A 25355-nucleotide genomic window follows, 5' to 3' on the forward strand; every position below is an offset into this window, starting at 1 on the left:
ACTTAATCAAGCTTAAGGTTGACACCATAATATGTTATTAAGAAATTTAGATCAAGTTGAAGGATTATGCAATGATACTAGGTTGATAATCACTAGACTTACTAATCATGTCATTAAAGGAATGATCATTCCTGAAAAACATCGTAACAAGTCCGAAATCAATTATTAAGAGATATTCAAACTCATTATTAATTATCACGACATTCAAACTCAATTGGAGACAATTCTCGATTATTGTTTTCTTTTCAACGATAATTAACAAGTCCCAAAGTCAATCATTAGATTATATTGGATTATACTTCAAGATATGTCTTTAGTCATGAACAAGTTCATGTGGCTATTTCTAGGCTAGCCCGTCACAAGTGCAGAAAGCTATACAACATTGGGCCCCAAATCTCGGGGGGGGGGGGGGGGGGGATTTTGTTTTGTTGGACAAAAAAGTATAAAAAAACATAAAACATCAAAATACAAATCCTGACCGTCGTACAAAAACGAAACGACACACTCTTTCCTCATTCTTTCATTCATTATAAGCCTCTGTCAAAATGGAAATGAAACCATGTTATTTTTGTCGTACCACCATTCACCACAAGTTTACAATGATGTCGACAGAGACACGAGAAAATGAAGGCAATACGATGGTGATGTGTAGTCAGTGACTTCATGGTAAGTTTATTTGTACATTATGCTTTATTAGTCACATAACAATGGCAAAACTGCTGAAATTAACCGACCATATGGTACCGTTGAATGGTTTAGCAACGACGAAAATTATGGAATTTATATATTTTGCTTATTTGTATATTCTGGCTTTGAAAAAGATAATAATTAACAAAAAAAGAGAAAAAGAATATTATAATGATTAACTTATTATTTGTTTTTTACTCTATGTTATTAATTTATATTTTTGATTAATTTAGTTTTTCTAACTCGATTTTTTTTAACTATCAATGTTCTTTTGATTAGTAATTTATAATCTCCTTCACTTAATGAAATTGATTTTTCTTGATACTAATGTAATTATTTATTATAGAAATACAATTTTACTACGAGACTTCAAATAGATCACTTGCTGGTAAGTACTACATAATTGATCATCATCGGACACAGTAGACATAATGAGATATTCGAGATTTTGTTACTATGCCTCCTAAGATGCGTCCTTAGAATAAAAAGTATGAATGTGTAAATATAAGTGTAAGAAAAGAAAAAATTGAAAAGTTAATTAAATATCAAGCAAAAAATCTAGATAAGTTTTTAATAAAAGAACCACAAGTTCCAAATGAAAGTCATTATGATGATAATACTGATGGTGAAATTCTTGATAATGTGTCCATTAAAAATGATAATCTTGATAGTGTATCCATTAAAAATGATAATCTTGATATTCTGCTTATTGAAAATAATAATGTTGATAATGTGTCCTTTGGTGATGAAGTTAATAAGGATGATGTAATCTTGAGGAAGTTAATAGTGATAATGATAATGTGGATTATGATATGTTTGGTCCAAGAAATTGGAATCATCTTCAACCTAAACTGATTGATTTATTAATTGCGAAAGGTTTTAAAAGAGATGATTCAATTGTGAAGGGTCATAGAGATAGTTGGAATAAACGCTATACATCTAATTTGTGTTCTAGAGCTTTAACAAATGGAGAGATGTGTGATAGATATTGACTTGTTTATTTGAAAGAGCTTGATAAAGTATTTTATTTTTGTTGTAAAATTTTGAAAATTGGGATTGATAGGAGACAATTAGCAAATAAGAGTTATAGTGATTGACGACGTGTTGGTGCAAGAATTAAAGAGCACATGTTAGGCATGAAACATGTTAAGAATATGACTACTTGGTATGAATATCGTCAAAGGATGCAGAAATTTTAAACTATTGATAAAACGACTCATAGATTAATTGAGAAAGAAAAGAATTACAGCAAAAACATTTTAAAAATAGTTATTTAAATAGTGAAATTTCTTGCTAAACATAATTTGTCCTTTTGTGGTTCTAAGGAGAAATTGTAGAAATATGGCAATGACAACTTTTTGAATTTGATTGAATGTTAGCCGAATTTGACCAAATTATTTAAGAATGTGTTAGACATGTTGACCAAATGAGTTGATTTAATCGCTTGGTTATACAATTAAAATTGAAATCATCAAAAAAATCAAACAAACAAAGTATTTTTTAAGGATACTTGATTGTACTTCTGATATTAGTTATCAAGAGCAAATATATTTGATGATAAAATATGTGGATATTTCTTCAACTTCTGCTAATATTGAAGAATCATTTTTGAAAATTTTGAACGTGAATGATACAACAAGATATTTCTTCAACTTCTATTAACATTGAGATATTCTATTTTTTTAATTAGAACAAAATCTTTAAATTAATTGGGCCGATGCTCACTATTTCTACGGCAAAAAATAAAGAAAAAAAATTAAAATATAAAAAAAAAGTTTGAACATTACTATAAATATTATCTTTAAGGAAGTGTTTCAAAATATTTACTAGGTAAATATATTTTTCTCATTAAAACAAATATTCATTAATAAGTTTAATCTATCATTTCAAAGATTTAAGAGATATTATTATTATATTGCGGTCATAATTATTACAAACTTACCAGGAAATTGTGAAATTTATGATTATACAAGAGAGTTGAATTAATGTTTAAAGGTATGCAAATTGAGGTTGCATTGAAGACAATCTGATCAAGAAGACAAAGTAAGTTAAACATAATCTATTACACATAATTTTATATATATATATATATATATATATATATATATATATATATATATATATATATATATATATATATCATTTTTTATAGTTATGAAATGTGGACATTCATTATTAGCAGCGTATCTAATGACTACATAATTTATAGATTTTAGTTTTAAAACCAGCTTCTCCAGTGCCCATTTGAAGTTTTCCTCCATTTTATTTTTTAAATAGGCAAAGCCTACAGAAAACGGCAATTTTATTGAAGTAACACCAACAATTTCAAGCAATGGTAGCCGGTACCTGTATGATCACGAGGCACATAATAAAAAATATGATAAAATCAAAGTATGTCGAAATGATATCAAAGTATGATCACAATGCACATTACTTATTTGTCTTATATGTATAATAGAAAACCAACACCAAATAAAACATATTCAACAACTTCACTGAATTAAGATGTGTCCAGAAGATATCAACAACAACATTTGAGTCTTCCTTATTTTTATTGCAACACATATATTTTTCTCTATGAATAAGAGTCAACAACATTTGCATTTCCGTTAATGAACCTCTCTTATTCGTATTGTATGTAGCTATAGCTTTATACACATGGGTAACACTGGTGATATTTTTTGGATCTTTGTCTTTCAAAGAGGCAACTATGTATCGTTGAGCCATGTTGTACTTCGTCATGTCATTCACAGTCTGTCTTTCATGAACTTTTAGATGACCCAATATGTAATGACCTTTTAAATTCTTAAATAGTTTATGGTTGCGCAATCCACACCTAAATATCACCTTCCAACCGCTACAACTAAGCGCAAATCTCAACCTAAAAGGACATTTCACTTTCATACTATAAATGCCTTATGATGATTTACTGCTTTTAGATGCATTCTTCCTTTTATAATTTCCTCCTCTCTTACAATCCATAATCAATTTATCTTTCCTATCATGCTTGCCATTTGCAGTATCAGAACGAACAATTACAACAATAATACCATGTTATTTGCCAATATTCTATGCCCATGCTAATACTTTAGATCGAGACTTAAATATCAGTCATTGAGATCATATAAAAAATATACTATCAATATCATATAGTGACATGGATATTTAAATTAAACTTATTACATATAAAATATAATGCGTTAGTGGTGAAGAACCGCGTAAAATCTGCAGATGACCCTGCCGGTTCCGGATCACATAGATAAGTTTCTTTTTTCTGTTTTCTACACTACTATCAGAAATTTTGAAATTTTCGATATTCCGAAAAATGTTAAATTTACGGAAGTTTTTTTTTTTTTTTTTCAAAATTTTTAACAATTTTTGATATGGGTTTAAGATTTCGATATTTCTTCACTGAAAATATTTAAAAGCCCGATAGAAATGCAAGATTTTTAAAAAATACGAAAAATATGTATACAAAATTCCGTTTATTTTACCAAAAAATTTGTTTTTGAGATGTGGATAAAGTGGAATTTTTTGAAGAAAAATAAATTTTAATTAATAAATAACAGGAAATATATTTTTAGAATTTTAAAATTATAAGTGTGGCAAATATAAATGTGGGGTTATACTATGATGCTTCTTATTAATCTATTTCTTCTTTGTGATTCAAAAAGAATTTTTTTTACTAGTACATGTCGAGAGAGAGGTGAGAGTGTACTTACGGAACCGAAAGAAGAGTAATATAGGACAGTACAATCACTTGAACTATACCACAATCACTTTTTTTTTGGAACTAGAACTATAATGGTTGGTTGCACGTGCAAGACACCCAACAAATCAAACAAGTGCGATACATAAGAAAAGAAAAAGAAAAATACTATTCACTAAAACTGTATAAAAGAAAACTAACAAAAAATTTACAGTAAAAAAAGGAAATGAAAGCAATGAACAAGTAAAAATAATAATAATTTACAGTAAGAAGGAAATGGCTTTGATCTGAGATGATCATTGGATCACAATTGAAACACGAGTGGGATTAATAATTTATTGGCAGCGTTGTTCTCACCGGAAAAACACGTAACTCGTTAAGTTGAAAAGCGAAGCTTAATCGAGTTGGACTGTAGAGTTGACATAACACACAGTTCACACTCGTCAGTTGAGTTGAGTTGAGTTGAGTTTCACTCCGATTCACATCAATCATCGATCCAACCCTAATCACTCAATGGAAGATCCATCGGAGAGGTTGGGATCGGGGGATTTGGATCCCGTCTCCGCCGTTAAGACCGACGACTTTTCCATGGAAATTGATCCGCCGTTTCAGGAAAACGCTGTAACTGCCGAGGACTGGCGGAAGTCTCTCAGCAAAGTCGTCCCTGCCGTCGTCGTCCTCCGAATAACCGCTACCCGCGCTTTCGACACTGAGTCCGCTTCCGCCAGTTACGCGACCGGTTTCGTCGTCGACAAGCGCCGTGGTATTATCCTCACCAATCGCCACGTCGTCAAGCCTGGTGCGCTAGTTTTACTTCTCTTTCTTTTATATTCAGTTGGCGTTAATATCTACTTGCTGAATTTTTGTTTTCGCTTCGGTTTCGAATGTGCAGGACCTGTTGTTGCAGAAGCCATGTTCTTGAACCGCGAAGAGGTTCCGGTGCATCCTATATACAGAGATCCAGTGAGTGAGCTTAGCTTTCGATTCGCTGGTTTTATCTCAATCATAATATTCTCATTGAGTGATTCCTTCTTATCGCGCTTTTTTTTTGGCATTTTAAATTGTAAATGACAAAATGATTCCTCTTTTGTTATATTTTGTGATAATCAAAATTCAGTATTAGTAAAACTCATACTCTGGACCAGCTCAAACTATATTCTGTGCATATGTTAAAGTTCTATAAATAATTATTCTGGTTCTCAGATTGTTCTTTTCTTATTAAAGGTCTATAGCCTATCATTTTCTCTTTCAATTTTACCCTTGTTATTTAAATTAAATATGCTAAATATTAATTGAAAGTATATTTTTTGATGTCATTTTATATTTTTAAGTTAATTTAACCAATAATTCTACCAATCACTACAAATTCAATTAGTTATCTGTTATCCGCGATAAGTTAGTTTATCAACTACCCGCTTTTGTTGTTGTTGTTGAGAAATGAGAATTAATATTTTATTTTGATAATATGAGAATTAATATTGATTCCACTTTTTCTGTGTGGCTATTGATACACTTCTATAGGTACATGATTTTGGGTTCTATCGGTATGATCCTAGTGCTATACAATTTCTAACATATGAAGAGATACCTCTTGCTCCTGAGGGTGCTTGTGTTGGATTAGAAATCAGAGTTGTTGGTAATGATAGTGGTGAGAAGGTACAAACAAGATTCACTTCTCTGATTTTGTCTCTGGTTTCATTGTTCATTGATTTTTAGATTAGATCTTTTAGATAAGCATGTTTCATTAAGTAGTTCAATTGTTCTCTCTTTCCCGTTGCACTCTTGCGTATTTCTTTTTCTCTTAATTGATTCTTGTTAGAACACGGGTAACTGAGTCGAGTTCTGTTGCTTTTGATAGTTTTCTCGGCTAATTGACCATGTCAATAGAACATTATTGCAAAAAGCTTAAAGGTAGTGTTGACTTCCGCAGTTTTTTTAGTTCTGAGTTTTTTTTTTGTTTCTCATCATTGTCAATTTTGAATATCTACATCCATTTGTTTGTAAAATCAAGTGACATATCAAATATTATTTTTCCTAACATTGGTAGGTCAAATTGGCATGCTTTCATGGTTAAGTCTTGTTTATCGTTACCACTTGCTCTTTACTGATGTTAGATGGACCCTTACTTATAGTGTTACCTAGGTTTATTTTATTCCAATAATTTTGTATAATAATTTTGGCTTTTACTTCCAGGTTTCCATATTGGCTGGTACTCTTGCTCGTTTGGACAGGGATGCTCCTCACTATAAGAAGTATGGTGTGAAATAACTGTAACATTTTCCTCTTATATGTTTGTTATGGCTCCTTTCAGAATAGGTGGAATTAAGATTGTTAGCAATTTTTTGATGCAGGGATGGGTATAATGACTTCAACACATTCTATATGCAAGTAAGTGCTTATAATTTTTTTTACACATTTTCTTCAAATTCTCCAACTATGACTTTGTTTATGTTATTTTCTTTTTCCTTCTATCTGTAATTTGTAACCTTTTGGAATATTATTCCTTGGTTTTATTTGAAGTTTATAAGTATCTTTTATAATTTTTCTAATGCCAATTTAAAGGCTTCCTTAGTTTTTTTATTACTTAGAAATATGGTAGGATAAATAAAATGGGGCTTCATTCCTTAAAATGCTAGGCTGAGGAAAGAAGCTTTAGGGTATCAAGCCAAGTTGTCTTCATTTGGCAACTTAATTTGTGGATTGAGTGATTTATTTGACATGGGTTCTAAGCCACTTTGATACGGGTTTATAGTAACTTTACATGGTCCGACTCTCGTAATGAGTGTGTAGCAAATTAGAAGTTGGTCATTACTTGATTGCAACTATATGACTTTTGATATTGCTTTACAGGCAGCATCTGGGACCAAAGGAGGATCAAGTGGTTCCCCAGTTATAGATTGGCAAGGCAGGGCAGTTGGCCTAAATGCTGGGAGCAAGACAACAAGTGCATCAGCATTCTTTTTACCTCTAGAACGAGTGAGCTCTTAATAAATATTTGTCGAACTTGTCTGACACTTCATGTAGTAACCAAGCAGAAGCATGACTCTTCTAGTGGGGAGTAACTCATTCAATTGGGAAAAAGGGAGCAACTAATTGCAGTGATTTACTTTTCAGGTTGTGAGGGCATTAAAGTTTCTTCAAAAGGGGAGTGAAACATATGTTGATAAATGGATGGCAGTTTCTATACCTCGTGGTACACTTCAGGTTTGACCTTGAAAATATTCTTGAAAGGTTCTTCCTTTAATGTTTTTCTCGTTATTCCACTATTAATTTCTGAATGATAGTAAGCCATAAGTTGAATAGCATTTTTTTCCCATTTGTCTCTACTCATTATACTTGTTTAGATTGTGGATGAGATGATTGTAGGGGTTTCTAATTTTGTACTTTATGTTTCTTTATTCCTTTCATCCTTAATCTGCTTATGCGCTCAAGTTTTCTCTTTTCATATTAAATTAAATGACTGCAGAGTTTTTTTTTCCTTTTTGGTTAATTAAATGGATGTTTCCTTTAGATACGTGGCAATAACTGACAGTGTAAAATATGATACAGGTGACTTTTCTTCATAAAGGGTTTGATGAGACTCGTCGACTTGGCCTTAGAAGTGAGACAGAGCAGGTTGTTCTAGTCTTTGGTTTTTCATTTTATATCTTTATCAAGTCGCAATATCCTTGAAATACGCCCTGCATTATTTACACTGTATTTGATTCTTTTAGACAGTACGACATGCTTCTCCTATCAGTGAAACTGGAATGCTTGTTGTGGAATCCGCGGTAAGCAAATTGTTACGTAGGATTTTAATTTTCCACGAGATGGCATTCCATTTCAATTTCTTCGGCTTTAATCTTTGACTTGTATAGGTTCCAGGTGGTCCAGGCTATAAACATTTGGAACCGGGGGATGTACTTGTTCGTGTCAATGGTGAGGTAAGTTTGTTTGATGTGAAATCCTGCCCCCTCAAAAAAATAATCCTATTCCTTTTCCTTTTCTTTTGACAAAATAAAAGACAATAAAGTATGAGAGTGGGAGAGAAAGAGAGGATAAAATTAGAGATTTTATTATAAATTATAATTGTAAGGATAAAATTAGGACCATAAAGTTAAACACCACTTCAATTACCAAAGATGTTTTTTTTTTAAATATTAAAAATGACAAATGTTGGTGAATGTTTGTCAGTAATTTTAATGAGGGGAGTTGAACCTAGAACCCAATATCTCTTTAATCCTAATGTTCCTCCCCAAAACCACATTATCGTTCCTCACCAAACACATCAAAGCTGTTCAGCAAGCGTATAAGCTAGTAAAATAAACAATAAGCTAGCTAGGATGTGTTGTCCAACATACTGAATTTTTTATGGTATATGTTTTTTCTAAAGATTGAGAGCTGGCCATAAAAGGTCATACTTGGTTGTGGATGGCTGATGCAATGGGAAAACAAATTATAGTTACACATTGGGATGGAAGTGATTGTACTGTTGTACATCCAAACTGCTGCTGATGATATAAATAAGTTATATGACAAGGAGGCTAGTTTTGAAAAAGTAAAATTGTGAATTGCTTCTGATATTTGTTATTATTTATGTATCTCATATGTCTCTTGTTATCCATTTGTTCATGAAAAAGTATTATTTGCCAGGATTCCTAAATAACGCCTTAATAGTTTTGTAAACTTATAAGATTCTCCCGTGTTTGATGACTGGTTTCAACAGTTACTTCCTTGCATTTGAAAACTACAAAAAAATGTGTTTTCGTGGTCCTTGTTCTGGTGGTCTCATACGTTTAACTCTGACATTATTGCAGGTCATTACTCAATTCCTGAAACTGGAGACTATACTTGATGACAGTGTAAACTCAAACATAGAATTACAAATTGAAAGAGGTGGTGTGTCAAAGAGTTTAACTCTAACGGTGAGAGTTTTATGGCTCTGATATATATTTCATTAGTACTGTTTGACATACCAAACTAATATTTTCTATGGGAAAGCACCATGGTGAATCGGCGATTCCACTCTTTCTGAAGGGGGAGTGCCTGAAGAAATCCAATCTTCATAAAATTATACAAATAAATTAAAAATGTATCATCACAATCGTACTTTGTAGTTTATACACTCACCAATTTTATCAAGCTTTAGCTTGAGAAGCTCTGAAAGTACAGTTAGTTTAGTAGCTTAGAATGATCAAGGTTATCGAAATCGCAATTTAGATTGTGAAGAATAAATATGGTGTCAAGTACTTTATGGTTGTCTAAGTTCCCAATAATATATAGCCAAGTAATAATACTTAAAATCCATTAAAAAAGTAATAATATTAAAATACTTAAAAACACTCACCAATGTGTTTGTGTGTGTGTATAACTTTTGTACAATTTTTAATTTTAGAAGAATATTACGATCCTATGTTTTACGACCTTGCTATCCCCTCCCGGTCTCATCTAATTAATTGGGTATGATCTTACAATCCTGGCTGCGATCTTACTTGGTACAATCTAGCTACTCCCATCCAGATCTCTAGCAAAACCTTGATCTTGATGATATTGAGACTGATACCGTTTCAATAATATTGCCTGAAAGTGCTGAAGTGGCTAGTAACTTTCTGAAGCTTTGTGTTCCTTTTATCCATTGTTAGCAAATGTGTGGTAATTTTATTTTTGGGCTTGACCTGAGATGTGACGTGACCAAATAGTAATCAACTCAAACAAGCAATCTAACCTGCCCTTCACTGTGCCACCCATGAAATAGGGAGATATTTACCTGACAATCAATACAGTACTTGTAAGAAACTGATAAAAATATAAAACTAGGTTCTTAGTTGCTACTACAAACTTGGGTTGTGATTTGACTTGTCTGCTTGAATAATACAAAATAAAATTATTGCTTAAGGTTGTGCTAAACTTTTTTAAATGTTCATCTCAGGTGCAAGATTTGCACTCAATAACTCCCGATTATTTCTTGCAAGTTAGTGGAGCAATAATCCACCCTCTTTCATATCAGCAGGTTAGTTAGATTACATTTGGAAAGTTTTCTGTATTTTATACTGTCTTATCAGAAAAAAAAGTTGAATATGATTTTGCCTGCATTTAAGAGGCCAAAGGAGATGGCTATTCAAATTGAAAAACTTGTCTAGAATATTTAACATCTTCCTGAAATTTATTAAATTAGTACAAAATAGCTATTCACCTTTTTCTTTCATTCTATTGGTGCATCTGTCTTGGTGCCTTCTTCTGTTAAATTACTGTTTTCCATAAATGGCCAATTTTCCATCTCATACGTATGAAATAGAGTACTAGTTTGTTTCTTCTTGTGGTTGCTACTGCAGCATAGTTATCTGTACTGGTAACTTGTTATGGTGTTGTGTAACAACTGGCATGTTTTTCGCATTTGAACTCCGAATATCTTAAGCAGCCCTCCACTGGTTGCTTCTGTTGCTCTTTGGATTTTAAGCTACCTTTCTCATTATGGTTATGTTTATCACTTTAATGCAGGCTAGGAACTTCCGATTTCACTGTGGTCTTGTTTATGTGACAGAACCAGGGTATGTATACTTAAGCAAACATTGATTATTCCATACTTATTAGTTAATTCTGTATCACAAAAAATTGGATATTTGTATTTATAGGTCACACTTATGAAAATTATAACTAGTACCAGGTTAGTTGAATTGCTAATTTATTATAACTTTGTGATGATCTGCTAAGAGTTATTTCTTGATGTATTTATGAATTACTCTCTGCGGTAGGGATGTCAATTTGCATTGCTAGTGCGGATCCCCGATGATTGTCCCATTCAGGGCACCAAAGATGGAGAATTCCCCCCGCGGGGACGGGGATGGGGAATAAAGTTCTTCCGAAGACACTTCAAGGACAGGGAAATATCCCCCGGCCCGCCTAAATTACCATAACATTTTTGAAAATATATAACTTCAAATTTATTAGTTGTTTTATTTGTCTTTCAGATAATTTTTTTTATAAAAAAATTAAAACACATGTGATGTTAGTAAAAGAGAGAGATTAAAATGATTATTTTAAACTTTTTGAAGTTTGAAAGTTTTGGTGGCCAAAGTATTGTCAAAACAATAGATTTATCGGATTAGTTTCTGCATTTCTTTGTTAGTTTTTGAACTTTTTACTATTAATTTGATTAAAACTAATAAATTTATTTTTTATGTTTATGGATCTCCGCGGGAATCTGCTGGGATGGGGAAGGGGGAATCTCCACCGTCTCTCCACCCTGTGTGTCCGAAACACTAGTCGATACTCCTTCATTAACTTTTCTATTAAATATATTTTGAATTAAATGAAGGGTATATTAGTAACACTAGCATTATATAGCTTAAAAGTTATCAACTTTTGCTTATAATTGTGACCAAAATTTTATGTCAATTTATTTATTTATAATAATGACCGGAGAAAGTATTAAATTTAATTACTTAAAGTTGTTCGGTCACTTGACAAATTTGCCAATAATTTTAAGTGTAGTTGAGTCATGCACAAGGATCATTGCTAAAATGAGAAGATATCTGTGATGTTTATTTAACATTTTGGTATAAAGCATGTGATTTGTTGAGTTGAGCATACAATTACCTTTTGCAGATATATGCTCTTTAAAGCAGGAGTTCCCCGCCATGCAATAATTAAGAAGTTTGCTGGTGAAGAAATATCTTGCCTTGAGGAACTAATATCAGTTCTGTCCAAGCTATCAAGGGGTGCTAGAGTACCATTGGAGTATATAAGCTACGTGGATCGTCACCGGCGGAAGGTAAGGTTACTATATCAAAATATATGCTATAAATGTGTATTTGCAGATACTATAATTTTCTGTTCTTGTAAGGTAACTTTCTTAAAGTTTCCTTTTCCTAATCTTTTTAAACCTTTAGCGTGCAATACAATTATGTCCTTGTGGTTCATTTTCTATATCAAACCCTCATTGGTTGGAATGTGTAAGATATTTCTGTTGGAGTTATGGGTTTTAGACAAAAGTAGGAGAGAAATAATAGGAGGTTGAGTATCATCTATAAGAACTTGATAGCAACTTGATATAAAAGGCTAAATATTTAGCTCTATTTATAGGATACGTGTCCAAAATAAATAGGAAAATTGGGAAACAAATTATAATAACCATGTAATATGGAAACTATTAAAGAATCCCACATCGGACAACATATTGTCTGAAAATGTGTTTATAAGAGGGAGAATCCTCACCCTACAATCCGGTTTTGTAGGATTGAGTTAAACCCAATCACATTTCTGAACATGGTATCAGAGTCAGGTTTAAGATCTGGTGGGCCACCTGCCATCAGGTTTCCGCTATCGACCCTCCTACCATTTACTTCCATGCTCCAGATGTCCAGTCCTGGGTGTGAGGAGGTGTGTTAAAAGAATCTCACATCGGACAATATATTTTAATAACTTCAATTTTTTTTTACAATTCCTATTCTTACTCATTTATCTCCATTTATTTTGGTCGGTAAGATATTGGATTTAATAAAAAAAAAATCCTTATGAAAAACTGCTTAACGATGTAACTCTATTCTAACTCTACGTAACTCTATTTTAACTCTATGGGTGGTCTTATATTTAGAGATGGAGGTAGTATGTGATAAATTTTCCCAATGTGTTCTGACATCAATGTTTGATCTTACATGTTTTTGTGGATTATTGAACTTGAAATTTAGTACTGATTCTAACGGTAGATTGACTTTCTGAAGGGAAAATTTATCGGACAACTGTAAGACAGATGATGTTGTACGAGACTGAATGTTGGACGGTAAAGAACCAACACGAAAATAAACTAAGTGTAGCCGAAATGAGGATGTTGTGTCGGATTTGTGGTAAGACTAGGCGAAACAAGATTATAAATAAATGACAATATTAGAGAGAGTGTTGAGGTAGCACCTACAATAGAATAGGTGTTGGAAAATAAGCTTAGGTGTTTTGAGCATGTAGAGAGAAGACACGCGGATTATGTGGTAAGGAGAGTAGATTAGATGAAGAGTAATAAAAACACTAGAGGTAGAGAAAGACCTAGAAAAGAACTTGAGGTCAACGAGTTGGATAGACACATAGTCTTTGATAGAATACTATGACATAATTTGATCTTTGTAGCCGACTCCACTTAATTGGATATGGTTAGGTTGTTGTATTGACTCTGGCACAATACTGTTTCATGATCGAAGCAGCAGTATATTTATATTTTGTATCTATATTCTTTTGGTACTTTAGTTTACCATGATCTCATAAAGGTATAAACAATTTCTAATTATGCTTCATGAACTTGTCTGATGGCTGTAGTCGGTGTTGGTGACGGTTGATCGCCACGAGTGGTATGCACCTCCCCAGATATACACTCGGGACGACAGTACTGGCCTGTGGATTGCTAAGCCTGCTTTTCAGTCTGATTCCCCTTTTCTATCATCTGGGACTAAAGATGTTGGAAATCTGGCCAGCAATCCGATTTCATTGACTGGTGAGCATGCTTGTGGGGGAGATGTGTCTGAAGGTAACCATCAGGAGTTGGTTGATGGTGTCACTAGCATGGAGACTAATTATGAAGATCCTTTAGAGGATGTATCTCACCACAATGGATCTGATGGCATAGTAAAAAAACGGAGAGTAGATGATTTATCAACTGATGGAAGTGTAGCTGATATTTCCTTAAATGAATCCGAGGAAACTAAGCTAGAAAAATCAGGTGCCATACAGGATGATGGGTTAATGGACTATCAAGGTGCAACTGCTGCCACAGCAAATGCATCGATCACTGAACGTGTGATTGAGTCTACTCTTGTGATGTTTGAGGTAGTTTTTGAAATTTATCACAACTCTGATCATTGACTTGACTTGACTTGGCATAAATTTTACTGCAGCTTTTCAGTATCTCTGTTCATTCCTCTTGGCAATTATGTGCATATTAATTCTTTGTTTGTATTTATAACATCTTCTACAAGTTAGGTCTCAATGCTTTATGCTGTAGTGTGGTAATGGTACCGACTTGCTTGTTTTCCCATGGTTCTTAATTACTCCCATCTTCAGGTGCATGTTCCTCCATCTTGTATGCTTGATGGTGTTCATTCGCAGCACTTTTTTGGAACCGGTGTCATAATATATCAAACTCAAGGTATGGGATTAGTTGCAGTTGACAAGAATACTGTTGCAGTATCTTCCTCTGATGTGTTGCTATCTTTTGCCGCTTTCCCCATTGAAATTCCTGGAGAGGTAAATCTTTCTTATAGAATTTGTTGCTAATAATATAAAATGAATGAACAAGAAGACATACTTTCTTTAGCTCGGTGTCTTTTTTCTTAATGGCAGGTGGTATTTCTCCATCCTGTTCACAATTATGCTCTCATATCATATGACCCATCTGCCTTGGGACCTGTTGGTGCTTCAGTGGTTCGTGCTGCAGAGTTACTTCCAGGTGGGTTTGGCCATGTCATTTCTTAAATTTAAACTGTTTGAGGTTGCTTTATCCAATCCACTTTTGATGACGAAAAACATGTTTCATTCTCAGTGACTCATAAATATTACCATCTATATTTTGACTGAATTGAGAAAAGCCAACTGGCTATCCCTTGGACTAAAATAAAAAGAAATTGGGAATAGTAATAAAGAAGTTATGATTTTCTGTTGCTCCAAAGCCTGATTTTTTCAGTCCTCTTTCTGTCAAGTCAAACTGGTCTTACCAGTGAGGGTGGTATGATTAAAATGGATATGATTAACTTTTTGTGGACTTATCACTATATATCTCTGCTGTTAGATACTTGATTGTTTTCATTTTGTGTGGAAGTTAATTGCTTCTGGTAGTAAATGATTAAATAACTCTAGCAAAAGATGTGGGGCCTTTTAAAAGGTAAAAGGTGATTTGTTGAATTATGAAGGAGTATATACATTTTAGATGTGGATGCTGTGGGAAGGAAGATGTTTGTGAGCATTTGCACTTCATAATGGTTTATTTATTTATTTATATTGACAAAATATAAGTACATTTTTTTGTTCAGAGCCAGCATTAAGCCGAGGAGATTCTGTTTACCTTGTGGGCTTAAGCAGAAGCCTTCAAGCAACTTCTAGGAAATCAGTTGTTACCAATCCTTGTGCTGCATTAAATATAGGATCTGCAGACTCCCCACGTTACAGGGCAACCAATATGGAAGTTATTGAGCTTGATACTGGTAAATTTGGATGTTTTCATTTTTTTAACCAGCGTAATACTCATTTAGATAAATGTCTTCTTACTCTTCATGTGTTTGAATACAGATTTTGGTAGTTCATTTTCGGGTGTGCTAACAGATGAACATGGAAGGGTCCAAGCTTTATGGGGAAGCTTCTCTACTCAGGTTCTTACCAGTTATCCTCTTGCTTGCTTACCAGGATGGATCTGGACATTTTTCATTGGGCCCAAAATAGGAAAAATGCTAAAGTAAATTGGATGATAAAAATGAATTCTTAGACATTAAAATAGAAAGTTCATTGTAAGCCTTTTCCAAATATCTGTGTGCTTTTGGGTGAGTTCATTCTTTAGCATAATATGAGCACCTTTTTTTACTAGACCTTCAAAAATTCAAACTTACTGCTTCTTTTTCATTATTAAGTAAATTAGCACCGGATTTGGGTGAGCTTGGGCACGGAAACACCCCCCTTTCCCCCAAGTTTTACTACGAACTACTCTTGGGTCTTACTCTAATAGCTTAAACAGAATATATGGTTTGTATGAAATTGCATTACCCCATTTCAAGGGCAGGAGGCGCCACAAGCCACAGCAAGGAGTATGTTTACTTAATGACTTTCTAATGATGGACTGCCTGTTGGAATTGACCCCGACCATTATATAGTCCAAACCTACCTCAATACTAATTTCTAAATGAAGTTAAAAAAGAATAAGCAGACTTTGTCAATATATGATACCATAACGATTAAAATCCCTTAATGAAAGGCTTTAAACAATGTACATATTCTACAATAGTTTTTGGTCTTCTCATTTGTATTGTATAATAAAGCCTAACTTCAAACAGTTGTGATAGCTTTTGGTCTTCTCATTTGTATAGTATAATAAAGCCTAACTTCAAACAGTTGTGATAGTTTTTGGTCTTCTCATTTGGTTAGTATAATTAATCCTAACTTCAAACAGTTGGGGTAGTGTTTCGTCTTCTCATTTGTATAGTGTATAATAAAGCCTAACTTAAAACGATTGTATCTTCGTAGAAGAAGAAAAAGAGAAGAAAGATGAAAACTGGGAAAAGACGAGACAAGACAATATTTACTCATACTTCAAAAGACTACCAGATGGTGGGTTGGTCCTTGAAGTCTATATGCCATTACTCCTTTTCATCTAAATTTATAATATTAATTAAGAAAGACCTTTAGCTGTTTTGAAGTATTATGGATTTTATAAAAGTGAATCTCAAATCTTATCAGAAAAATGGTACAAGTCTTAACAAGAATAATTCATGTGATTGAGTAATGTTACACAGCTGATAAAATTGCCTGAAATTTGGCAGAATTCAAGTATGGATTTTGGGCTACTTAAAAGTGGTAGGGACTAGGGAGTAGGGACCACCCATCCATATAAGAATTAACAAGCATCACACATTATTTTAGCAAAAAAACAAAAACAAATTCAGGATGTCTATAGCATTCTTCTACTGACTAAATTTGCTTGGGTAGGGTAGAAAATATAGGAGGGAAATGGTAGATGAATGGAAATATTGTAATCTGGTCTTCGTGGTGTTTGGTAGAGAATATGATAAATAAGACTAATTATTTTCAGACTACATTGTAGGCATATCTGAATGTCCAGATGAATAAAGAATATAATTATGATATTAATTAGTATACTATTCTGAATAACTTTATCTCTAACTTAAAATGATAAAAATAAGGGAATGCGATTTTGTAAGTGTCTCTTATGTAGTGTGGTCTCGCTATTGTTATTTATTCATTATCTGCTTTTTTTTCCAAGCAAGTATCAAATGATCCTGGTTGATAAATTTTAATCCTAACTTTAATCTCATTATTATGTACACAAACATGTCAAATTACAGTTTTTGGCGTGACTTGTGAATTAGATATTTTTTAGGTTTGTGGCAAACATCTATAATGTGACATGCCCACCCACCCTAGGTTGTGGCCACTGCATAAATAAAGTTTTGAACTAATTTTTAAATATTTATTGAATAAACTTCAAAATATTTTAGTGAAAAAGGAAGCAGTAATATTTCATTAGACCTATATTTAAAATAAACATCTTCCTAACTTTTAACAGTTCTTTTAATTCTATTTTGCAAAAGGGTTGATTTTGATGTGATTACTTATTAATTTTTTTTCTTCATATTTTGCAAAAGGGAGGGGGAGGGTTATATAATGAACCCTGGCTGCTTGTAAAATGTGTTGTATATTTTATTTATTTATCTGAACGAGTTTCCATGTTCCAGCTGAAATTCAGTGGCAGTACATCAGAAGATCATCAATTCGTGAGGGGAATTCCGATTTATGCAATAAGCCAGGTCCTGGACAAGATCATATCTGCTGCAAATGGGCCACCTCTTCTCATAAATGGTGTCAAAAGGCCCATGCCACTTGTGAGAATATTAGAAGTTGAACTTTATCCAACATTACTTTCAAAGGCTCGCAGTTTTGGATTAAGTGATGTTTGGATTCAGGTATGAATTATGATGGATGCTCTTTTATAGTTTGAGTTTCTCTTTAGAATATTTACTTTCTTTCTATGGATAAATTTTTTGAACTTTTTCCACTTTATTGGCATTAAAAGAATGCAAAGTTGCAGCTTTCCATTTTATGAAAATTAGTATTTGGTTTACTAATTACTAAATGTAAATCATGTACTATTCATGATGAATGTGTATTGTCACATGTTGTGGCTAAAAATGATTTGAAATACTAGTAACCTATGAAGCACGGACACCTCGAACACGACCCCGACACTGACACTGCAACACTGATAATAATTTGAGAAAATGAATAAATTAAACGTAATCACGAGTGTTGGTACAAGTATCCAACCCGACATGGTCACGCGTTTTTTCAGAGGTGTCGGTGCTACATAGCTAGTTACCATTGATGATGATTACCTAAATTACAAATTTAGCTAATGAAGGTTGATTTAGTTGGCAAGGAGTTGAGTCATACCTCGCAAGGGCGGGTGTTCAACTCCTGCTGCCGGCGTGAGAATCTCTTTGCTGGGTATTATGTAAGCACTCTCTGAGCCTTAGGCTTTGTTTGAGAGTTTGGAGGGGTAGGGAGGGAAAGGCTCTGGAAGAAGATGATTAGACAGAAAAATAGATAAATTTTTAACATTTTTTTGAGAAAGAGCTTCTATGTAGAATGATAAATGAACCCTCCAAAGTCCCCAAAAATCCTCATCCAATACAATTTTGAGTTCCACCAAATTGGGGAATTTTGTGTTGAGGAAAAATAAGCCCTCCAAAGCCCTTCTCAAATCATTCAATTTTTTTCACTACATCCTTCCTTTTTTAATCAAAGTCCTCCCCTCCATTCCCCTCTAAACTCTCAAACAAAACCTTAAGGCTGGCTTTGACCCTGGGATCCCCAGAACCCAATTCGCCAAAACTTTCGTTTTCCTATTTCTTTTTACAATTTTCCATTTTGTTAAAAATAATTATGCAGACTGTCTGTACCATGCTTCCTTTGGGTCATCTCTACTGATGGTTCCAGATAGGATTGAGCTAAGCCATAAACAAAGGTCCTACAGTGCGTTCCCCATAGAACTAGTGTGGCTAAGGCTTTGGTGCAAAACGGAGAATGTGAAAATAAGAATGATGTGATGTGAGGTAGGTAGGTAGTTACAGGAGAGAGAAAAGGGGAATCTGAAACGGCATGTACATGAAGTGAATTGTTTTTCATTGTCTTTGAGCATACAACTTGGGCTAAGAGATTGGTAGGTTGTTCTTTTACTGTTAAGAGGTTAGTTAGTTGGTGGGTTAGAGAGATAGGTTGTTCTGTTACATTTAAAAGGTTAGTTGGTGGGTTACAGAGATGGTTAGGCCCAACAAGGCATGCTGCCTATAAATAAAGAGGATTGATTGAAGAGGGGAGCTTCTTGTTGATTGAGTGAATTACAGGCTTTTTGGTATTGGGAGCTGGGAAGATCCTCAAAGCTTTGCCATTGTTTTGTAATCCAGGGAATTATTCCTCATTTTCTACAATAATACTAGTTGGTTTCCATCAACTGGTATAAACGATATTGACTCGGGCGAATTTAGGAATTGAGCAACAATTTTTCGCAGGAAGATGTCTGCCGAGTTGATTCCAAGTTTTGGTGGAAGGGAAGCCTACTTGTGGCTGATATAGGCAGCAATATTTTTAAGGGAAGAAGAATGCTGGAAGAGAAGAAACTATGATGGGTTGTTGCATTTGCATTGAGAGGAGAGTCTCTTGTTGGGTGGGTTTCCTGGAAGGGAGCAGTACAAATGCTTCTTTGTGGAATTTCTTGGAGGCCATTGTCCAGCCTGAAGTTTGGCACTGTGTTCAAGATTCTGAAGAAGAGGGGCCAAGAAACCGTGGTATTCAGGGAAGAAATTTCTAAAGAAAATATGCAACAATCGGGAGGGCTGGGAATCTGAAAAGAAGTTGGAGATTTGGAAGATAGAAGCAAGGATGAAGTTGTGAAGGTGCAGAGCAAAAGCAGCCACAGGGGAAAAGAAGCATTCTTGGGTTAGGCAGAATCTAGATCCTCGATAGCTGGGACCTTGTTGCTCAGTTTTTCGTTAATAAGCAGTCTCCCATTCTAAGATAGAAATCACTTCCCATCAGTTTCATGGAGTTTTAGAGTTATTTTCACTTATCAAAGAAAATTAATAAATTTTGTTATTCATGGAGTTTCATGAAATTGTTTATTTTTTCCTATAATATCATGAACTATTTATTATCTCATTCCACCTTTTTATCCCTCTCCATTAAATACTTAAAGGTATTATTGACAAACAATAATTAGTGTTGCATTGAATATTGAAAATGACAAGCAAATAGAAACAAAATTCTTCTACAAAAGGGAGTATATAAAAAACTGAGTTTAGGGTGGTATTCTTTAATAAAGCATGGGTTACTGTTTCTTTCTGAAGCAGGAGTAGATTTTTGTGTAGTTTAGACTAATGTCAAAACGGGGGTTTTCTTTGTGACTTCTGTTATAGAATTGGAATTATGGGTTGTGGCGCTGTTGACAAGTCGTCCTCAGTTTTCCTGTTTCTTCTTTGTTCATCTTTACTTAAAGAAATTATTTGAAGCAAGACCAAAATTAATTATAATGTCTCTTGTTAATCTGCTCTTTAGTTACTCTTAGATTCCGTTTGACCATTACCTTCTCTCACTCCTTGAAAGAACTAGCTTTGATACTGCCATTATCATGATTTTTATTAAGGGTTTTTGGTATGATTATTGCAGGCACTTGTTAAGAAAGACCCGATAAGACGGCAGGTTTTACGCGTTAAAGGTTGTTTGGCTGGATCAAAGGCTGAGAATCTTTTGGAGCAAGGAGACATGATTTTAGCAATCAATAAAGAACCAGTCACATGCTTCCTTGATATTGAAAATGCTTGCCAAGCCTTAGATAAATCTAATACCAATGATGGCTTGCTCCAGATGACTATTTTTCGGCAGGTACGTTGAAAATATTCAGCCTTTTCTGATTTAGAGTTTGTAGATCTTCTTGAATGAACTGTTGTCTTGTTTATTGAGGCACATGGGTGATAAATTTATGATTGATTTGTGTGGTTGTGTATAGGGACGAGAGGTTGAACTTCTTGTGGGAACAGATGTTAGGGATGGAAATGGAACAACCCGTACAGTTAATTGGTGCGGTTGCGTAGTTCAAGATCCACATTCAGCGGTACGTGCTCTTGGATTTCTTCCTGAAGAGGGTCACGGTGTATATGTGGCAAGGTAAGCTTTAAGCTCTGTGCATGTAAAATTTTAATTCTTGAAAAGTGTAGATTGCTGATTAGTTAATAGCAGCATGGTAGGGTTTTCATTTGATATTAATATTGCAAGTGAAATTGTATGAGGGCTTACTGTTGTTATTATCATTAGCAAGCTCACTTAGACTATGAGTCAGATTGGATCAAGTTCTCATGAAGCACAGCACTTACATAAAGAAATATTGAAAACATCTTGCAAGTACTATGGGTTTTTGAAATAATAGCTCTTACAAATTGAAATTAGCTTCTATCTATTTTCTTTCCAATAATTCTTTTATTTGACTTCTTCATAAGCATATATAAGCTAATACCAAGTTTTGGCTCAGTGAAGAACTATGAACTTAGTTTAATTGAGAAGCTCCCACAACAAGTGTTTGGATCCTCTCCTTCCTTCCTTTCTAGCATAAAAGGACTAAGGGTGTTAGAGAGTTGAGAGATAGAGAGAAAGATGGAAAGTAAGAGGAGATAAAGAGGATGGAAAAGATATAGAGTATTTGGATAGAGAGTATCCAAATCCAATCCAAATTAGGCCTGTGTTAACCTATGCTTGCAAATTGTTGTCATGTCTCTACGGCATGAGATGGACCATTGATCTTGGTCTAGATGGGTTATTTACATAACATCCCTCACACCAATTTCCTTACTTGAAGTAACATAATTTGAGAAATAGCCTAGACACCACTTGAATACATCTGCATTATGCCATGCAACTCAGAGACTGAATATATATTTTCAGTATAAATAATGTACATGCACAAATCTCTTTAGATAGGTTATTCTAATTTAATGGGACTAACTTATGGACTAACGTCCAAATACAAATTACTAATAAATAACAATAGTAAAAATATATTATTTACAACACTTCCTCTCAAAACTAGTGAAGGAATATATATATATATATATATATATATATATATATATATATATATATATAATATATATATATATATATATATATATATATATATATATATATATATATATATATATATATATATATATATATATATATATATATATATATATATATATATATATATATATATATATATATATATATATATATATATATATATTATATATATATATATATATATATATATATATATATATATATATATATATATATATATATATATATATATATATATATATATATATATATATATATATATATATATATATATATATATATATATATATATATATATATTTGAAACAATCCTTTCAAATTTATTGTTGTTTAACCCCTTAGTTAAAAGATCTGCAAGGCTGCCTTGAAAAGAAATATATGGAGTGAAAATAAGACCACTATTTAATTTTTCTATCATGTTGCACTGAATTATGGACTATGCTAATATCAGACTTATCATCACAATAAAGTCTCATTGGTTCGTCACACTTTGTCCTCGAGTCTTCTAAGATTATTTTTCGGTTATAGTAGCTCGCATATCCCTTCTGCCATTGCTCTGAACTCCGCTCCAGCAGTAGATCAGGATACCACGCTTTGTTATTAAACTTTCAAATAATTTATGTGTCTTGATGCCAGAGTTTGGGGACATGTAGACCAATCATAAAGCTTTATGTTTGTACACATAGGATGTGCTAAACACACCATTCCTGTCACAATGTAATCATCGAACAAGTTTGTTTTCTGTAGCAATTGTGTTTAAAAAATTAACGACGTAAACCTCTTTAGACAAATGATTAATTTGTTACCAAAAAATGTAAGCACGAACTTGTTACAAACATCTAATTTAAAAGACCACAGATGTGTTTGCTTAAAAAATAGTGACTTGTTTAATTAAAAAGTTAGACTTGCTACATTTTGTTTATTCACGAACTTGGACCAGCACTTTACTTGCATGCTTGTCTGACTAAGCATCAGCTCACAAATTTTGTCAACTTCACAGGTGGTGTCATGGGAGTCCGGTACATAGATATGGTTTGTATGCTCTTCAGTGGATAGTTGAAATTAATGGAAAACCAACTCCAGATCTAGATTCTTTTGTTAATGTGACAAAGGTACGATATTTTTATGTATGGATGCAACTTACACATACATGTAGAGTTACCTTTCTTTTCTTCCTAGTTAGAGCTTATATTTAATATGAAGTGGTATATCGGAAGTAATTTTGAATACACTACGTTCAAGAGGTTTCAATTCAATGATAAAAGTTTAACTTTACAACCTCAAGTGATATGATTCAAATTCCCCCAGACAATTGTAAAATGGCTGTTAGTGCCATCATTATTAATAATATTTTCTCTCCACTTTAAAAAAAATACTAATTGAATACACTACAATGAATGGCTCATGCATTGTTGGTAAAAAGTTTGACTAGGTCATGACCGAAGGACAAGACTAAGGAATGTGAGCCAAAATCAAAATTTTGCTTAAGAATGTGTGCTTTAAGCACCATACACGTGACTTAGACTTAGACTTAGACTTAGACAGAAACTTGGACTAGGACGTGTCGTCCGTGCGAGGATGCCAAGCCCCGACAGTGTGCTTAGGTGGGAGCACATTGAGGGCACACATGCACACCTAGGTCACGACTGAATTATGAGGTCAAAGAATGAGAGCCAAAATCGAAATTTTACCTAGAATGTGTGCTTAAACACCACGCTCGTGACGACGACTAGAATCCGTGCTTAAACTCCATGTGTAGCAAGGGTTCTATATTACTACTTGAATACCCGCATTAGTTAGGTTGAGTTACTAATAGTATAGAGCATTTATGGTTGTAAACCTGTTTGATGTTCTGACATGCCTCAAAGTGTTTGTGGACTTTTTCTGCCACAAGCTATTGGTTTTTAAGACTGGGAGATTTGCATGTTTCATGAAGTATTGTAATTGTTCTCATGATCTGATACTACTGTTTCGTGAATTCATTGTAATCATTTCATGAATGTTCACAGGAACTAGAGCATGGAGAGTTTGTTCGTATAAGAACAATTCACCTCAACGGGAAGCCACGAGTCCTAACATTGAAGCAAGATTTGCACTACTGGCCTACATGGGAATTGAGGTTTAATCCAGACACTGCAGTCTGGCATCGTAATGTAATCAAGGCATTGAACTGCAGTTCAAGTTCTGTATGAATCAGAAGAGTATAGTATAAATTATACATCCCTACGTAAGCAGCAGCCCAGGAGCAAAGATGTCTTCCATGTTCTGATTTGTGATTTGGCAGTGCTGACTTGCTCTAGATTTGACGCCCTTGTCCAATCCGATATTCTATTGCAATGCCATGTTTGACTACTGACAAGTTATGAAGCTTTCGATTCAGGCTGGCAACAAGTTATTTTGACTATGCACCACATTATTTAACCTCTTGGATAATTATAATTTATATCATATACTGGAAAACTATTATTATGAAAAAATTAAATAAATATTTATAAATTTTTATTATGTATTAACAAGAAAAGTAACGTCTCTTTGTCTTTTCTTTGCCTTGTGAATATTTTACTAAATCCCTGCCCTTGTATTTTCTTCACTTGCTTCATTAAAGTGTAATTGTGATTGAAAAACTTTGAATGTTAAGTTTTTATTTTTATTTTTACAATCATTGTGTATTCCAATTGTAGTTTTCTTTTCTTGCAGCTTAACTTAATCAATGGCTGAGACTACTGGCAAATACAGCATTTTATGTCTCTACTCAACTACTAACCGGGTTGCATATTGTAGTCATATTTGAGTCGCTTTAAATACGTTATTTTTGGCATCTAAAAACAATTTTATCTCATTTTCTAGGACGTTATTTTTGGCATCTAAAAACAATTTTATCTCATTTTCTAGGTATCCGTCGTTGTTACTTTGTCTAGCTTCGTCAGTTAAGTGTTCACATGTCACTTATGTTAGGTTACTTGACAAAATGTGATGGATGATGTGAATGTTGTCGACTCCAACTCCACTTAAGTATATTTAAATCATCCATCATGTCTTTTCATGAATACTCCAAATATATTAAGGATGATTTTCACTTCATTCCACATCATGTTTAGCGCAACAC

The 25355-nt window shown here is 33.5% G+C and overlaps 2 protein-coding genes across 4 annotated transcripts; one reads left to right on the plus strand and one right to left on the minus strand.

Moving 5' to 3' along the window:
• Positions 1-2411: 2411 nt before the first annotated feature.
• LOC127080170 (protein FAR1-RELATED SEQUENCE 5) lies at positions 2412-3591 on the minus strand. The gene is made up of 4 exons (XM_051020502.1): positions 3122-3591; positions 2913-3033; positions 2630-2713; positions 2412-2417 (listed from the first exon to the last, which is right to left on the minus strand). Exons 1-4 carry the CDS (start codon positions 3589-3591, stop codon positions 2412-2414), a joined length of 681 nt encoding a protein of 226 aa, XP_050876459.1.
• Positions 3592-4572: 981 nt separating this feature from the next.
• LOC127083815 (protease Do-like 7) lies at positions 4573-24770 on the plus strand. Of its 3 annotated transcripts, XM_051024152.1 has the most exons (25): positions 4573-5195; positions 5289-5359; positions 5918-6052; positions 6590-6648; positions 6748-6784; positions 7247-7372; positions 7511-7600; positions 7946-8011; positions 8110-8166; positions 8254-8319; positions 9193-9300; positions 10305-10385; positions 10874-10923; positions 11981-12146; positions 13679-14185; positions 14420-14602; positions 14699-14804; positions 15385-15555; positions 15641-15720; positions 16586-16669; positions 17815-18042; positions 20801-21016; positions 21141-21298; positions 23250-23361; positions 24259-24770. In XM_051024152.1, the coding sequence occupies exons 1-25, from the start codon at positions 4910-4912 to the stop codon at positions 24439-24441; spliced, it is 3426 nt and encodes a 1141-aa protein (XP_050880109.1). In that variant the 5' UTR covers positions 4573-4909; the 3' UTR covers positions 24442-24770. The 3 variants fall into 3 exon arrangements, with proteins under 3 accessions (XP_050880109.1, XP_050880110.1, XP_050880111.1); XM_051024153.1 differs by lacking the exon at positions 16586-16669; XM_051024154.1 differs by lacking the exons at positions 4573-5195; positions 5289-5359 and adding an exon at positions 6255-6307 and having other exon boundaries at positions 5919-6052.
• The last annotated feature ends 585 nt before the right edge of the window (positions 24771-25355 follow it).

The sequence above is a fragment of the Lathyrus oleraceus genome, chromosome 5 (genome assembly GCF_024323335.1).
Source record: "Lathyrus oleraceus cultivar Zhongwan6 chromosome 5, CAAS_Psat_ZW6_1.0, whole genome shotgun sequence".
Classification (NCBI taxonomy): Eukaryota; Viridiplantae; Streptophyta; class Magnoliopsida; order Fabales; family Fabaceae; genus Lathyrus; species Lathyrus oleraceus.

What these genes read in the sequence shown, in the direction of transcription:
- LOC127080170 (XM_051020502.1), bottom strand. Translation starts at nt 3,591, where the DNA reads ATGAAAGTGAAATGTCCTTTTAGGTTGAGATTTGCGCTTAGTTGTAGC. An exon ending in TATACATATAAGACAAATAA is followed by an intron (nt 3,034 to 3,121) that starts GTAATGTGCATT and finishes GTGATCATACAG; the next exon opens with GTACCGGCTACCATTGCTTG. An exon ending in AATGGGCACTGGAGAAGCTG is followed by an intron (nt 2,714 to 2,912) that starts GTTTTAAAACTA and finishes CTTCTTGATCAG; the next exon opens with ATTGTCTTCAATGCAACCTC.
- LOC127083815 (XM_051024152.1), top strand. Translation starts at nt 4,910, where the DNA reads ATGGAAGATCCATCGGAGAGGTTGGGATCGGGGGATTTGGATCCCGTC. An exon ending in CTACTCTTGTGATGTTTGAG is followed by an intron (nt 14,186 to 14,419) that starts GTAGTTTTTGAA and finishes TCCCATCTTCAG; the next exon opens with GTGCATGTTCCTCCATCTTG. An exon ending in CCATTGAAATTCCTGGAGAG is followed by an intron (nt 14,603 to 14,698) that starts GTAAATCTTTCT and finishes TCTTAATGGCAG; the next exon opens with GTGGTATTTCTCCATCCTGT.